At 41.1% G+C, this 15,757-nt stretch overlaps 1 protein-coding gene across 2 annotated transcripts in view; it reads left to right on the top strand.

Moving 5' to 3' along the window:
* The first annotated feature begins 14,329 nt into the window (after window positions 1–14,329).
* Window positions 14,330–15,757, top strand: part of RAB28 (RAB28, member RAS oncogene family) — a 63,909-nt gene continuing 62,481 nt past the window's right edge. Inside the window, exon 1 of one of the 2 annotated variants that reach the window (XM_050338258.1) lies at window positions 14,330–14,571. In XM_050338258.1, coding sequence (XP_050194215.1) covers window positions 14,494–14,571 — 78 coding nt within the window. In that variant the 5' untranslated portion in view covers window positions 14,330–14,493. The remainder of the gene's footprint in view (window positions 14,572–15,757) is intronic. The other variant, XM_050338257.1, reaches the window with a different exon arrangement.

Here is a 15,757-nt window from a genome sequence, read left to right as displayed (position 1 = left end):
TAAATGAATTTGGGGGCGGGAAGGGAGGGAGAAAAAAAAGGATGTATATGTTCATTCTCTGCTAGGATAGGGAAAGAAAAGCAATGTTCTAGCTACAGAAGGTGGCTTGATTTCCTTGAAAACTTTGTAAGGTACATATTATTCTATGTCTTAACACACCACCTTAAACCTAGAGATCTCAGAGAATTGTGTGGAGCAAGATCTGTTCCACAGAGAGTACTGTCTTTTTATTCCTTCTGCAGAGTACTTTCTAGGTATTGTTGGAACAGAAAGCTCTCAGCTTCCTAGCAAGTCTTCCACAGGGGTATCAAGGAAGGCACGAAAACCTCAGTGTTTCTTGCTTTTGTCCCCTCTCCCCAGAGATCCCGCTGGACCAGCCCACAGTCCCCTGCTGGTACGTGGTGTCTGACACTGCCATCTTGTGTTCTACAGTTTCAGCTATTATTTACGGAACCAGTTTCAACGAAAAGGAGTACCTGAGGTATGAGTTTAGCACATGCTCTCAACGTGAGGTGCCAAGTATCCGTTTTATTTAAAAAGCTAAATTTCAACATTTTAGCAGCCAACATTTTAGCTAAAGAGCACAGCTGAAGCATTTTTGAGCCTGTTGGATCTTCTTGAGGATGAGTGGGCTTTTCTGTGTTTATCATGGTATAACTCAGGCTTTGTTGATCTCTCAGGTCTCTCAAGTGGCACTTTTCTCCATTCTCTAGGAACAAACTAGCAGAGTTTATTTACTCTGTGTAAACACAAACATGAAGGTCTTGTCAGAAGTTTCCTGAGTATTTTCTGCCTTTGCTACCACCACTGTAACCTCAAACAAATCTCTCTAGACCAGCCATCCAGTTTTGGCTTCAATAGCTAAAACTGTCCCAAAGAGAAAAGCTAAGGAAAATCATTTAGATGAGGCAAGATGAAGAAATTTTACTCTGTCTTAATCATTTGAACCAACAGGCACAGTCATCTGGCCAGTGAGGACAGATGGAAGTGAACCGAGGGTGATGTGCCTGCTTTATATGCAATAATAATCACTAAAACATTTTGGGGATATAGAAAGAGAAGAGTGAAGTTGTGACAACAGAGGCATCTCTGAAAATGCAGAAATGTTAAATTGTGCCTTTATTTTTTTTTCCTTACAGAGAAGACCTAATGATCCAAAGTTTATTTTATGTTTCCTGACTTTTTTTTTAATTTTATGACCTTGATTACTTAAAAATTGTTTTCTTTCTTAATTAAAATAAGTATAGATTGCAAATCACTGTATCCCTTTAGAAGTATTAAAGTATGGTGTAATTAGAGTAAGTGATGAAAACTTTCTGGTCAGGACTTCAAAACATGTGAAAGTAATAATGAATAACTTGAGTAAGGTGTTGCAAATAATGCTAATTAAAAATGTCCACGTACATCCCTCTGAGGGCATGTGAATAAATATCCAGCAATTTCTATTGGGGTCTCAGTTTATACTGAAAATGAGGAAGTCTTTATAATTCATAACTATTACTGAGTCTTTATGAATGCTCTTTCTCATATTTCCCACTGGAAACCATTAGATAATCTGTTTTTATTATACAGAGCCAAACATTTGGCTTAATGTTTTTGTTTTAGAACAGACCACAGAATCAGGGGGATATTAGCCATCCCATAATTTTTAGGGATGCCTTAAAACCGTGTACATTTATTCCTGTCTTGAGAGATTCTTTAAGTTACAAACTTTGATCCTTGTCCTCCAAAAAATGTCACCCAAGGTAACATAAAACAGGCATTAAAGAAGTTTCCTACTCTATGTTTCTTCATTAACCATCTACCCTACCACCCACCAATGCTGTGAATTTAAGAGTCTACATAAGCGAGTCTGTAAATTAACAACAAACCCAGACAGCCAGAGCAGCCAAGCTATAGATGGTACCTTGGCCTTAATGTTCTCATATTAGCACATTAAACAAGCAGAAAGGGAGCTTTTAATTATGCCTAGGCTTTTTTATAGCAACAAGATACATTTCTTTCCCTGACCTTCCTGCAAAGTCAGTATGTTTTTGGGTCCAAAGCTGAATTAAGAGAGATAGCAAAAGTGTGTGATGGAAGGATTATTCTGGATATCTCAGGAAGGCTGTAATTAGGAAGCAATGAACTGCAAGCATAATTCAAACTGGTGTTCAGTGTTCTAAACTATGAGTTATTCAGCATTTCAAACGGACAGCTTGTAAATGTAAATTTTACTAAATGCAGAGCAATAAATTTTTGTAAGATTTTGTCATTTTGAATTTTAGCAGCTCAGATTGAAGCCTCCAGCCTTTGAAATCACAGCTTGTAGGAGCACAGCTCTAAAGCATGCATCACTCTTAAATGTGTGCTTTTGAAAAACTCATTATTGCCTTTGGTCACAAAATATCCTTGTCAGGATCCAGGTATGCATGTCTCATGCCAGTGATAGGCTGACAGGCTCATGCCCTCTGTTATGTTTACATTGTATATTGTATAAAATTTTCTGCTCCTCATTCTCACCAGGCAGAAAATAAAACAGGATTAGCAGTGATATCACCCTTCAGATCAGCCAGATTTTTCCCTTTGATCTCCAAAAAATTTCTTTCCATGTGCAGGGCAAGTGTCTGGCTCAAGGATCCTTGTTTCATTCTTGAGACAGACATTGGCTGATTCAGGACAAATCAGAACATACCAATGCCTATCAGTTAAAGCTGAAATCTAGCAGGAAATATCTTGGAAAAGTTTTTGCATGGCAAAGTGAGATCAGTAGAGATTTTGGTAACATTTTACTGGATAACAGAGCTTGAGTAGAAGGCAGATTTGTGTAGGCAAAGGATTGCAGGAACTTGGCCAAGCAGCTCAGACTTTTATGAGCCCAATTTTTTTTCCAGAAGATTACAGCTGACACTGTGAAGTGACAGAATTGCACAGCATCCAACAGGTCTGTGTTTGCTAGTGGGGATCTAAAATCCAGCCACTTTACTTGTTGTGTTCCCTGCTCTCAGTGTCTGTGGGTGTATATTTGTCCATTTAAAAGGAACACTAACAACTCGAATATAATATTTTCTTCTAAAAACATGTACTCTAATTACAAGGAACCATAGAAATTAAACCAAACACTTCAAATTATGCTGAATGGTGAGAAATATTAAAGAGACAGCACATCTAATTGTAAGTCCAAATCTCATTTTTCATAATAGTCTAGATTTATTCTTTTTAAAGTTATTTCATCAGGTCTATGTAATAAGACATGTAAACTGTCAATTCATTAAATATATTGTCAAACTAAATAAAAATTTTAGTGTGTTATTAACCAGCAAGAATTTTGCCTGAGTAAAGAAAGGTAAAAACAATGGAAAATGATCCACTTTTATATGCTAAAATGATATGTAGTGGAATTCTTAGGAAACTGAAAATAATACCTTAATCTCTCATTAGTAATAATTGTATGTTCTCAAAATCTTAATTCAAATTTTTATCTTGGTCTACTTGAGTACAAATTTAGATACACAAATTCTGTCACTGTTGTTGCTTTCAGTATGCCCTGGTGTGCTTCTCCAGAGTATCTCTTCCTTAGTATTTTCCATATTTATCATGTTGCTAATACATCTCTATGGTTTGGCTCAACATAGATCTGAGATAATACTTCCATAAAGCTACTCCATCTCCATAAAGATGGAGTTTAAAGATGGAGCCTACAGTTTTGGCCTCAGTAAAAGAACTGCCCTCAAAGATGTAAAGTTTCATGGGAAGAAATTAGTTTGGAAGCACATAGGCTAGTATTGAGCAAAAGCATTTTGAGTGAGTCATGAGTTTTGATACCACATGAGAGGAAAACCAATAGAAAGTAGGGTTTTGAAAATCAGTTATCCCAGAGATGTAATTCTGCTGGTCATACTCACTTATGTATTATTGGGAGATAGTTCTGATTTTAGTTTGTCATGTGCAATAGGAAAGATGGATAGAAAAGCTATCTGAAATATTACCTCTTTGTCATTCATGCTCAGACACCTTGACACTGAGCTGTGAACTTTACTGTGCTAAATAATATAATATCTAAGAGAGCATGTTTATTAGAGCTATGACAGTTAATGAAATGGACTGAGGTGCCCAGCTCCCAGCCAGAACATCAGCTCTCCAGTTTGTTGGATGTCACAGCAGCTGAAGGGCCTGAAGGGACTTGTGCCCAGCTCACTGCTCATGCCATGGCTTAAGTCACTGATGAAGATGAGCTCAGGCAAGGCCGTGGTGTGGGTGAGATGTGGGCACATATTCACTGCTGCCAAATCTCTTGCTGTGGTGGCAGCAAATCATGGAGGGGTTGTGGATGGTGATATCCTGAACTGCTGCAGCTGTTTGCTCCCTGAATACGAGTGGAAGCCCTCTGCCACACTGGGTAGTGATGTGAGTGCCTGTTGGGCACAACAGATATTTCAAAGCTGATTAAGGTGTTATATTTAGCTATTAAAATGGGGATCACTTTCTGTAAAAGCACACTGGGGTAGTTAGTGTTTGCCTCAATTTGCTGACACGTGGCACTGAAATGGCACAGCTGATGAATGGTTTGTGGAGGTAACGCTAGGCTTAGGCTTCATCCTCTCTAGTACTGTATCTTATATAGACTAACAGCAGTACATAGCTGAGTTGAAGGAGGCTATGGAGGCTACTAAATGACACTTTATATTTCAAATTAATTTTAGATTGGAATAGTTATCTTCTCAAGAAAATCAGGCTTGAGTGTCTGCAGTTAGTGCAAACCTTCCTCTCCCATGAAAGTTTTACTGGAAAATGTGCATCCAATAATTCCAGACTGAGCTGTACACCTGAGTGTATTATTGGAATATTCACAGAAACTAAAGTTTGTAGTCAGACATGAGGATCTCAGTTCACCAGATTATGTACACAGGTGATGATATTTGATCCTTAAGTTTGTTCCTTAAATAGATGATATTTGATCCTTAAAAATTACAAATTGCAATCTAGGGAAAACCAAAGAAACAGAAATTTGCCACAGTCATGAGTGACAACCAAAGAACAATGAGATAATTTTATACAATATGACAGACAACTGCACTGGATCATCAGTACCTTCCAGCTGCCAAGGTACTTATACATGAGGTTGAGCAGTGAAGGAGCAGAGGAGGAGGCTCTCACCTCTTCACACGTGAGTCCTTGTGTAATCAGACTGGTAATGATTTTCCCCATACAGTATGGGAGCTTCTTGAAGACTTAAGCAGATGCATATCCAAGCCTAGAGAGATCTCTTTCTGGAAAAAAAGCTCCTGGAACAGGGATTCAAGTTTTGTCAAGTGAATCAGAAACCACTTATGTGCTACACAGAGATTAGTAAAATAAAGGCTGGGAGTCTGGGGAACTAATTAGGTTTGAGCACACTGAAAGCATGGTTGGTATGTGCTGCAGTGAACACAGAACTGCAGGTCATGACTATAACATCTGTAGTTTAGTGTTGGAGATAAATGTATATTTGGAGAGGTCAAAGTAGGAAACCCTGAGCTCTATTCTTGCCTTTGAGGCTGACAACACATATGACTTTGAGCAAGTCAGTTAGACTTGGCAAAAGGGGAATTGCAGTGGATTTCCCATGTCAAGATTCATTCAACTCATAAGTGTGCAGTTCCTTGGATGAAGATCAATAATAAATAATTATTGCTGTGGAGGTTGATCATAAAAATGCTGAAAAGGATATATTCGCTGTCATGGGAGTCTTAAGAAATCATTTGCAATTAATAATTTATTTAGAAAATTGAGTTTATCTTCTTGTGAATTATTCATGAGTAGATCATAACTTCACAGACTGATATATTATATCAAGGCTTTAAGCGACGTAGTTCCAAGGGATTTCTGTTGACGTATAGTTCAGTGTGAGAAAATGTTTATAAGGACTGCTATGCAAATGAAAAATTGGATACCTTGTGACACAAGTTTACTTCATGTGTAAGATTAATGTGCCAATTGATTTCCTGAAAGATATTTTAGACAAGGGTGACATGGTAGTGTATCGCTTTTCTGTGGCCAGGTTTTGGTAGTGGTGGGACCTACAGGTGTGGTTTCTGTAAGAAGGTGCCAGAAGCTTCCCCATGTCCGACAAAGCCAACACCATCCAGTTCCTAGAGGGACCTGCCACTTTCTAAGGCCAAGCTAAACAGCAGCAGTGGTTCTGCCTCCAGGATAACCAAATTAAGAAGAGGGGGGAAAGAAACTGCACAACTGCATCTGAAGAGAGGAATGAGAATATGTGAGAGGAACAGCCTTGCAGTCACTGAGGTCAGTGCAGAAGGAGAGGGAGGAGGTGTTCCAGGTGCTGGAGCAGAGATTTATTCCTCTGCAGCCTGTGGTGCAGATCATGGTGAGTCAGGCTGTCCCCCTGCAGCCTGTGGAGGTCCACAGTGGAGCAGACATCCACCTGCAGCCCCTGGAGGACCCCACATTGGACCAGGTGGATACCTGAAGGAATCTGTGACCTTGTGGGAAGCCCATGCTAAAGGAGGGGAAGAGTCTGAGGAGTCTCCCCCTTCAGAGGAAGGAGTGGCAGAGACAACATGTGGCATAGACAACTGACTGCAGCTCCCATTTCCTGTCCTCCTGCACTGCTGTGGGAAGGAGGTAGAGAATTTGGGACTGCAGATGAGCCTGGGAAGAAGGGAGGGGTGGGGGGAAGGTGTTTTAAGTTTTGGGTTTATTTCTCATTTTCCTACTCTAATTTGCTTGGTAATAATTAAAACTAATTTTCCCAAGTCAAGTCAGTTTTACCCATGACAGTATTTCGTGAGTGATCTCTCCCTGCCCTTATCTTGACCCATGAGCCTCTCATTGTGTTCTCTGGCTGCTGTCCAGCTGAGGAAGGGAGTGATAAAGTGGCTTTGGTGGGCACCTGGTGCCCAGCCAGGGTCAACCCATCTCAGGTGGATATCATCTATGTGGACTTTCATAGACAGTAGCTACAGATTAAGTCAGAAAGGTGGAAATCAGTAGATAAGGTGAAGATGGGAGAACTAGGTGAAGAGAAACCCATGATGGATGTTACTGAAAGAAGTATCAGGTTGCAGGAGATGGGCTACCTCAGCAATAAGCTTCAGGTGCAATATTGTGTAATGCATTTTTAGTGAGCTGCGCACAAAAAGGAGGATGAGTTTGATTAACTGGTAAGAGGATTTTTGGAAGCTATAGCAGAGGCTCAAGATACTGGGCCAAAAGAACTGTATAACTGTGGCCTGAAACCCCTGATGTGAGGTAAAATTCAGCCATAAAAAGTGCAAAGTCATATGCTTGGAAGGTAGCAACCAGATCTTTAGAAGAAGATAAAACATTATAGCTAACAATTTAAGAGGAGAATGAGACAGCTACCAGATCTATTGGATACATGATTTATTTGTGAAAAAAGCAAATGCAATTGTTTGCTCAGTAAAAAAAGATGGGGGAAAGGAAGAGGAAGGGGGACATTTGAGGTTATTGCATTTGTCTTCCCAAGTAGGCATGTTGAGTCTCTGTCTTTCAGGAAGTGTCTAAACATCTATGTGCTGATGGGAAGTAGTGAATTCATTCCCTCTTTTTTTTTTTTTTTTTTTTTTTCCCTCTGCTTGTGTGTGTAGCTTCGTTTCACTTATTAAACTGTCATTATTTCAATCTCTATTTCTTGGTTTTGTCCTTCTGATTCTCTCCTTGATCCTACTGAGAGAGAGTGAGCAAGTGCCTGGGTGGGAGCTTATCTGTCAGATGGAGTGTTGTGGTTTCATCCCAGCCAGCAACTCCATGCAGCTGCTTGTTCACCGCCCCACCAGCAGGACTGGGAAGAGAATCAGAAGGGTAAAAGCTGGAAAACTTGTGGACTGAGATAAAGACAGTTTGGTCTAAAGCAAAAGACACGCACACATGCAAAGTAGAAAAAAGAATTAATTCACTGCTTCCATGGGCAGGAAGGTGTTCAGCAATCTCTGGGAAAGCAGAACCCCATCATGTGTAACAGTTACTTGGGAAGACACACATTATCACTCCAAATGTTTCCCCTTCCCTCCTTCTTCTCCCCATTTTGTATACTGAGCATGATCTCATATGGTCTGGAATATCCCTTCAGTCAGTTTGGGTTACCTGTCCTGGCTGTGTCCCCTCTCAACTTCCCATGCACCCCCAAATTCCTTGCCAGCATGGCAGAACAAAACCCAGAAAAGGTCTTGGCTCTGTGTAAGCCCTGCTCAGCAATAACAAAAGCATCTCCTTTATCATCACTTTGTTCAACACAACCCCAAAAGACAGCCCTGTATGAGCCACTGTGAAGAAAATTAATTCTATCTCAGCCAAACCAGCAAATGGGGTCAACTCACCACATGGAGTTAAACCACCAGGCTCTAGAAAAAGCTTCCTGGAAGAGTGGTGAGGGCAAACGACTTTCCTGCTTGTGTGATGGAACTTGGTGTTTTCCTTCAGGCATTCAATAAGATACCACTGATTCAGGTGGGTCTTTCCAAACCTGCAGTATTACATGCTAAAAAGTAATTTTAGAATTATTTTCCATGTAGTTATAAAAGGAAAAAAATGTCTTTTTATTGAACTGATAACAGGTCAAGACTGTGAGAAAGACAGCTTTCTCCATTATTCCAACAGGCACTGTGGTTTGGAGACAAGAAACAAGAATTCCCAATGATCTTCTGTGTTCAGGTGGGAAATTTCAAATTTGCATGACTATATCAATAGAAGTTAGATGTACTTCTTCTGTAAATTAGTTCTTGTTCTGAAGGTATTTTTGACTCCTTCTCTTTCTCTAACTGTTGTTGTTAGCCTGGCTGTTGCTGGACTTTCTACTCTGAGTTGGATAGTGTGCTTTAGTGAGAAAAAGTGTTTACCACACTGGAAATGTGGTGTGGCTTTATTAGTAGATTCAGGTAGTGGAAAGACCAGAGAACTTGTTTGTCTGTTCACACAACTGGAGAGCAGGTTTCCAATGTATTTTTTTTTTCATGTTAGCTGTGGGCAGAATTACTGCTCATGTCTTAAATACTAGCCAGGTGGCAGTTAGCTATTTCCCTTTCCACAATACAGGGAAAAGGTAGCACCTTATACAAATTAAAAAGTTACTACTTACGTTACTCTTCTCTCCTCTCTGCAGCACAGACAATGTAGGAGGAGATAGCTTCTTTGGGACCACATAATACCTTGGTCACTTTTGCTAGAGGGAGGATGTGGTTAGCTTTCTCTTAAACATTTAGCTTGGCCTCCATAGTCTCATGCTTGGTGAGCCTCACTGGTCCTGTTTTACTGGGTAGTTTGTGGGGAACAGCTGGCTAGCGGTTCTTCCCTGTTTTATTAGGCAATGTAGTTTATAAAAGTTGTGGCCTTCAGCTTAACCATATTCCTGTGTGGAAAGTCTTGTTCACTGCAGTGTCTGGGCCAGAGACGTTTGCATCACTGTAATCAGCAAGCATTTAAAACTGTTGCTCCTTAAGTGACCTTGGGTTAGCAGGAAGCAAGATGGAAGAACGCCCTTCCAAAAGTAAGGATTTCCAACTTGAGTAGGAACTAGTTTTTACATGTATAAAAACAAGTGATTATTTACCATTTCCACTCATTTGTCCATCTAGTCAGCCTCATTAATCACTGAGTTTCACTCAAGGCACAGTCATCAAGCAGCGCAGAAGAAAACACTATCTGGTAAAGACATTAGAGATGATACTGCTGAAGAAGAAACAGTTTAGGTTTTATTTGCAAATCTGTAGTGCAATTAAAAATAACAGTTGCTTTCTCATCTGCTCCAGAGATGAGTGGCAAAATCAACCTAATAATGCAAATATGTGGTTTTTTGGGTTTTTTTTAAATGCACTTTCCACTTTTCTGGCAACAGTTTTGCTTTTCTTTTCAAGAAGGACACTTTCCTCACTCAAACAGATGTAATAACAGTTTCCACCTTGAAGAAGAGAAGCATGTATGGATCCCAGCAACAGAGACTTAAAATAGAAAAATTGGTATGAAACACAAAAGGGAATGTGTATTGTTGTATAAGCACAGGAAGAAAAAGCAGAATAACAGTTAAAAGAATGGCTTATACTGGTAACAGAGGACACAGCTCCTGTCAGTTGCTCTGAGAAATGTGTTGTTTCCATCAAGCACTGAAGGTGATAGCACAGATGACTCAGTATCTAATGACCCTGCATTCCTGATGCCTGATGGCAAAAAGGTTGAAGACTCTCACACATGCTATTCCTTTTTCTGTTAGTCCAGAATTCCACCTCATTCAGCCTGATTTTCACCTTTTCTCAGCCTGACAGAAGCATATGTCCATTTCCTGTGTAGGTAATGATTTTTTGCGCTTTTGTTGATACTTGTGTGTAGGGAATGCAACCTTTCGCTATATTCTAAAAAAACCCTCCCACATTTGTAAGGGTCTAGTTTGCACTTGTAAAGTTTACATTTGCAAACACAGGTGACTGTGTATGCCACAATTACTTAGTCAGGGTAACTTAAGAACAAAGGGCAAAGGAACCAAAACGGGAACTGTGCTATTTCTTCTTCGAATTGAAACTGATTACCAAAAATGGTTTTGTAGTTAAACTGCAACAAAGTGATAGCAAAAAAGAGGACTATTTCTCATTGCCAGCTCAAAAAATGTCATATAGCTCTTCCCTCACTTTTTCTCAAGTATAGACATAGAAAACTGTCTACACTGTTTGGTTTCACATATTTAGAAGTAGATTTAATTTAGTAAAAAATGATCAAGTAAAGTAACAGGCCAAAACCTGACAGAGAATGAGTATGCAATTACTTTATTGTTTGTAGCCTAAATGAAATATGTGAATTTTTAAATTGTTGTCATCTTGGTTGCCATTGAGGATATTCTCATTTTCCAGTGGATTAGCAGTGAATTTTCATCATAAAGAAATAATATAGAGTATATAGAAAGTAAAATAAAAAACCCCAAAGGGCAAATAATAAAATACAGATTGAATGTCAAATAAACCGTATATATTTATTTAACAATATATATTTATTTTCTGTGTCATTGGGTAACCCAGGCATTTTTCAGTGAAAGCTCTATTCAAAATCACTGCTCAAGGATTTTTTCTTAGTATTGTAAAAATGCAGAAGAGTTTCAAATTATTTGTGTACTGCCATCCGTTGTTTATTTTTCTTTTACTGCAGTGTTCTGTTTGTTAATTCCAGTGCTTTTCAACATGCTCCAGGGAAAAAAGAATACTTTACTTTACCTGTGAAATATCAAGAAATTCAAGAATAGCTTCTTTTCATCCATAAAATGCTACTGATATTTAACAAACAACAGAGATTGCAATGACAAAAACATTTCTATTTGAAAACCTCCCTAGACGGAATGTGCTGGTAGCAACAATCTGTACCACTCTGCATAAAATTACCACACCACCCTGTTAATGTGCTTGCTGAACATCACAAGCAAGACGCATAAAGATTTGTGGTCAGACTGTTTGCCCTGTCATACTAGCAAAGTGAAATAATGGTAAACAACAGTCTTTGGTAGTTTTATTGTTAATTAAAGCATTAGCTTCACCAGGCAGCTTTAATCTTGTGCACTGATTATTTTTTATATAATAAAAAAAAGACTTTAGTACATCCCTGTCATCCACAGACTTAAGAAATCAGTCTTTTATGGGTTGAGCTGTCTGATTACATTACTATACAGTCTCCTGGAGTAGTTTCCATTCATCTGTCTTGGTAGTCAACAGCAAACATGCATGTTTATCCATATCAAGTGTTCTTTGTATTTCCAAAGTTATGCCTTAATATGCCTGTATAACTGCTTAGTTAAATATATCAGACACACAGGGTCAAGACAACTTTAAGCCCATAAATGCTATATTAGAGATGAAACAGTTATTTCCGTATTTTACACTGAGTTCGGTGATGATGTAATTTTTAGTAAGCTTGGGTGATTTGAGGAGGAAAAATTAAAATAATTTAAGAAGAAAATTAAGTTTGGAGATGTGTATTATAACACACATTTCTTTGTTGTATTTCAGATGACAATAAATGTAGCCTGGACACCTGGAGAACCTTGCTTTCTGATCATCCTGATTTTGCACCCATAGACTTTGATCTTGGGGGTTTAATAAAGCCCTATTTCTCCCCAAAATCATCAGGAAGCTTTGAATTAATCTTTTATGTTTTTTTCTGACTGAGGCAGAATCTCAGGGATCTGAACAGTTCCACCAACAAGGTATATCAATCACTTGTCTGCCCTGGTGTGAAATGTGGAGCTTTTAAATGTCTACTGATAATTGTAATCTGTACATTATGTCACAAATCACAAAGGAAAATTTTGTGCTTATCCCTGGTGTTCTTCCTGCAAAGAAATGCTGTTCAGCTGAGTCCCGATGCTGATTTTGCTGCTGAAGTTCCTAGTTGAGAGAACTTGCAGTACAATTAGGCTAAAAGATTGTTTGATGAGTAAGATGTTTAATTTGAATTTAAGTATGGAGTGACAAGGATGAGTGTCTAGTCTTCCATTAGAAGTTTAAGTCTTTTATTATCCTCCTCCCTTTTTTTTTTTTTTTTTCCCCTAGAATGTCATTGGAAAAGCGTTTGACCACAAACAAATTTGAACACATGAGTAATAAGGAACCTTCTTGATGCTGCTGAAGTTTGAGTAAAACAGTGTACTTGTAATATTGGAAATTTCAGACATAAATTTCAAAAAGAAAGCCTGAAAGAGACTGAAACAAGTGTGGTTTCTATTCAGGCATTACACAAAGTTGTTCTAAAAATTCTTTAAATCCATTAGAGTACATTTGTACTTTAAAGAGTTCTAGCTGTCTCTGTTATTCAAATTGTCGTGTAAACAATGTCCAAAGAATTGTTGTTACTTGTCATACTGGAAAAATATGTCAAATAAGGGCTTGCAGAGATTTGGCACTATTGAATATCAGTATTAATGACTTTCGAATAGGTAATATGGTTCTTAAAGTTGTGGATATAACCAAGTTGGAAGGGATGGCATGCGTTTTGGAGGAAAAGATTATAAATAGAGTTATATTGACAAATGGTGCAAGTAGCCTGAAACATAGGATGAAATTCAATGGGGAAAAGCAGAAAGCACTACAGTTAAATAGGAATAAAGCTTCAACGTGAATGAAATTACAAACGTGAATGAAATTACAATAACAGGAGAGGATTCAGAAGGTTTTTAGTAAATCAGGATCAGTATGAATCAGCAATGTCATACTGTCAGAAAACAAACATCATACTGGGATATATAAACAGGAGTCTTGTATGTAAGACACATGAAGTAATACTTCCACTCTACTCATTATTCCCAAGGCCTCAACAGAAGTACTGTATCCAGCTTTTGGCACACCACGCCAAGAAAGTGGAGAGAGGCCAAAGGAAAGCAACAAGAATAATCAGAAGTCTAGGAAAGACAACCCAGGGAAAGACTGACTGAAGAGGAGTTGTTTAGTCTATGGGAAAGATGACGGGCCAAGGGCACAGTGAAGTTTTCAAATATGGGGAAAACGGGAGAGCAAATTATAACCTGTTCTCTGCAGACATGGTGCATGATAATGTAAATGATCTAAAATTCAGCTATGGCTATGTCAAGTTTTCTTACTGATTGCCCATATGGATAGAAAAGTTCTGAGATTGTGTAAGAAAGCGGTGGCATCCCTAGAATTGGGATTGTTCAGTCTGCAGAAAAGAAGGCTCCGGAGTGACTTTATTGAGGCCTTTCAGTACCTACAGATGTTTACAAGAAGGCTGGAGAGGGACTTTATACAAGAGAGTGTAGTGATAGAATGAGGGGGAATGGCCTTAAGATGAAGGAGAAAAGTTTGAGATTAGGTATTATGAAGAAAGTCTTCCCTTTGAGGGTGGTGAGGCACTGGAACAGGTTTTCCACAGAAGCTGTGGATGCCCCATCCCCGGAGGTGTTCAAGGCCAGGTTGGTGGGATGTCCCTGCCCACGGCAGGACTGGTTGGAACTAGATGATCTTAAAGTTCCCGTCCAACCCAAACCATGCAGTGACTCTGATTCAGTTTTCACACCTATTTATTTAGCTGACATAACACGACACACCTGCCCCACCGGGCAGGCCCACACTGGGCTGGCCCCTCCCCTCAGCGGGGCTGTAGCCCCGCCCCCGCCCCGCCCCCTGTTGCTTGGTTACCGCGCGGGGCGTCACTGCGGGGCCGAGTCAGCGCAGCGTGCGGCGGGGAGCCGGGCTGAACCATTCGCCTGGCCGCTGAGGGGGCTGCTGTGGGGGCGTCCCGCAGCAGCTGCTGCACTTGTTGCTGTAGCTCGCGCCTTCGATCTACCGCCTCCCCCCCCCTTCTCTGGGCGCTCCCGTTGGTCTCGCCCCGCGGGGGCCATAGCGACGGCGGGCGCGCCGAGGCAAGATGGCGGTTGTGGCCCCGGCGCCGCTGCGGGCTCCGTGAGCGCCGCGCTCGCTCTGCGCCCCGTCCCCTCCTCGCTCCTGCGCCCGGCTCCGCCCGGCTGCCCTCCGCCTCTTCTCCTTCCCCGCCGGGGCCCTAGGGACCATGTCGGACTCGGAGGACGAGGAGAGTCCGGACCGCCAGCTCAAGCTGGTGGTGCTGGGAGACGGCACCACTGGCAAGGTCAGTGCCGGCCCCGCCGGCAGCTCCTCTCCCTCGCCGCGGTGCCCCGAGCCCCTTCCCGGCCTTCCCCTTCAACGCTCTCCCCGGCTCTGCTGCTGAGCAGGGAGGGAGCAACCGCGGCGGTTTCCCGTCTGTCGCGCTGTCGCGATATCCGTCTGGCTGCTCCCGGTCAGCTCCCGGCCCTTCGCGGGAGTCACGGGCTCTCCCCGCCGGTGTCCGCGCCGTGCCGGCAGCCGAGCCCTCCGACGGGTCTCCCGCACCCGGAGAGGCATCATCAACAAGTAGACGAGCACGGCTTTAATCCAATTTTCTTGAGCCGTAAGGAAAACAGCGGCGAATCACGTAATTCCTGTGGTGCTGACGGAGTTTCCCGCTGATCCCCCTGCGCTGCTGGTCGCGCGCCGGAGGCAGGAATTGCTGGGCCGGAGTCGCTGGAATAGCCCAGAGTTGCCCTCGGTGGCCCCGGGCCGGGGGCTGCGGTCGGAGCCGAGCACAGGATTCGCGGTTCCCCTCGAAAGGACGAACTGGAAGGCTCCTTAGCTGGGTCTCCAGGCGCCCCTCGTGCCGGCTGCAGAGCCACCAACCCTTCCTGGCGTGTATAGAACCCTTTGCGGCTATTGGAGTTACTGTTTCAGGGTTTGGAAAGGCACTGTTGGGTCCATTTGGTTTTTGTTTGTGATTTTATGTTTTTGTTTTATTTCCCCCCCCCCATCTAATAATCAACATAGTGAAATACAGTTTATAAAAGTTTATTTATCAACAAGTAGTACCTGCCTTTTTGAAAGAGAAATTTTGACAAAGAGAAACCAAAGTAGGCAAAAGAAAGACTGCTTTCTTACCATAAAAATAGTCACCGATCTTTTCCATACTCTTGAACGTATCTGTTGCCATATGTAGCCTGAATAATTTTGTGAGATACACCTGAAAATAGTAAATTTATTGTATGCTTGAAGTATACATTTTTCCTCTGTCATTAACTTTTGAAACTACGGGTAGTAGAAAGTTTGCCTGCCTCACAATTCATATGAAAAGTGAGAAATGTCCTTAGAGCTGTTTAAATGGAACTGCCTGGCATTAATTAATGAAAGTACCTGTGTGATTTTGCTCACTTACTTATTCAGAACCCTATGAAGAAATAAATCAGTTTTTTGTCTCCAGTGATTCTAAACCCAGTCTGAAGTGGTAT

The sequence above is a fragment of the Myiozetetes cayanensis genome, unplaced genomic scaffold (genome assembly GCF_022539395.1).
Source record: "Myiozetetes cayanensis isolate MyiCay16 unplaced genomic scaffold, myiCay2020 scf7, whole genome shotgun sequence".
Classification (NCBI taxonomy): Eukaryota; Metazoa; Chordata; class Aves; order Passeriformes; family Tyrannidae; genus Myiozetetes; species Myiozetetes cayanensis.
This window is presented reverse-complemented; position numbering and strand designations above follow the sequence as displayed.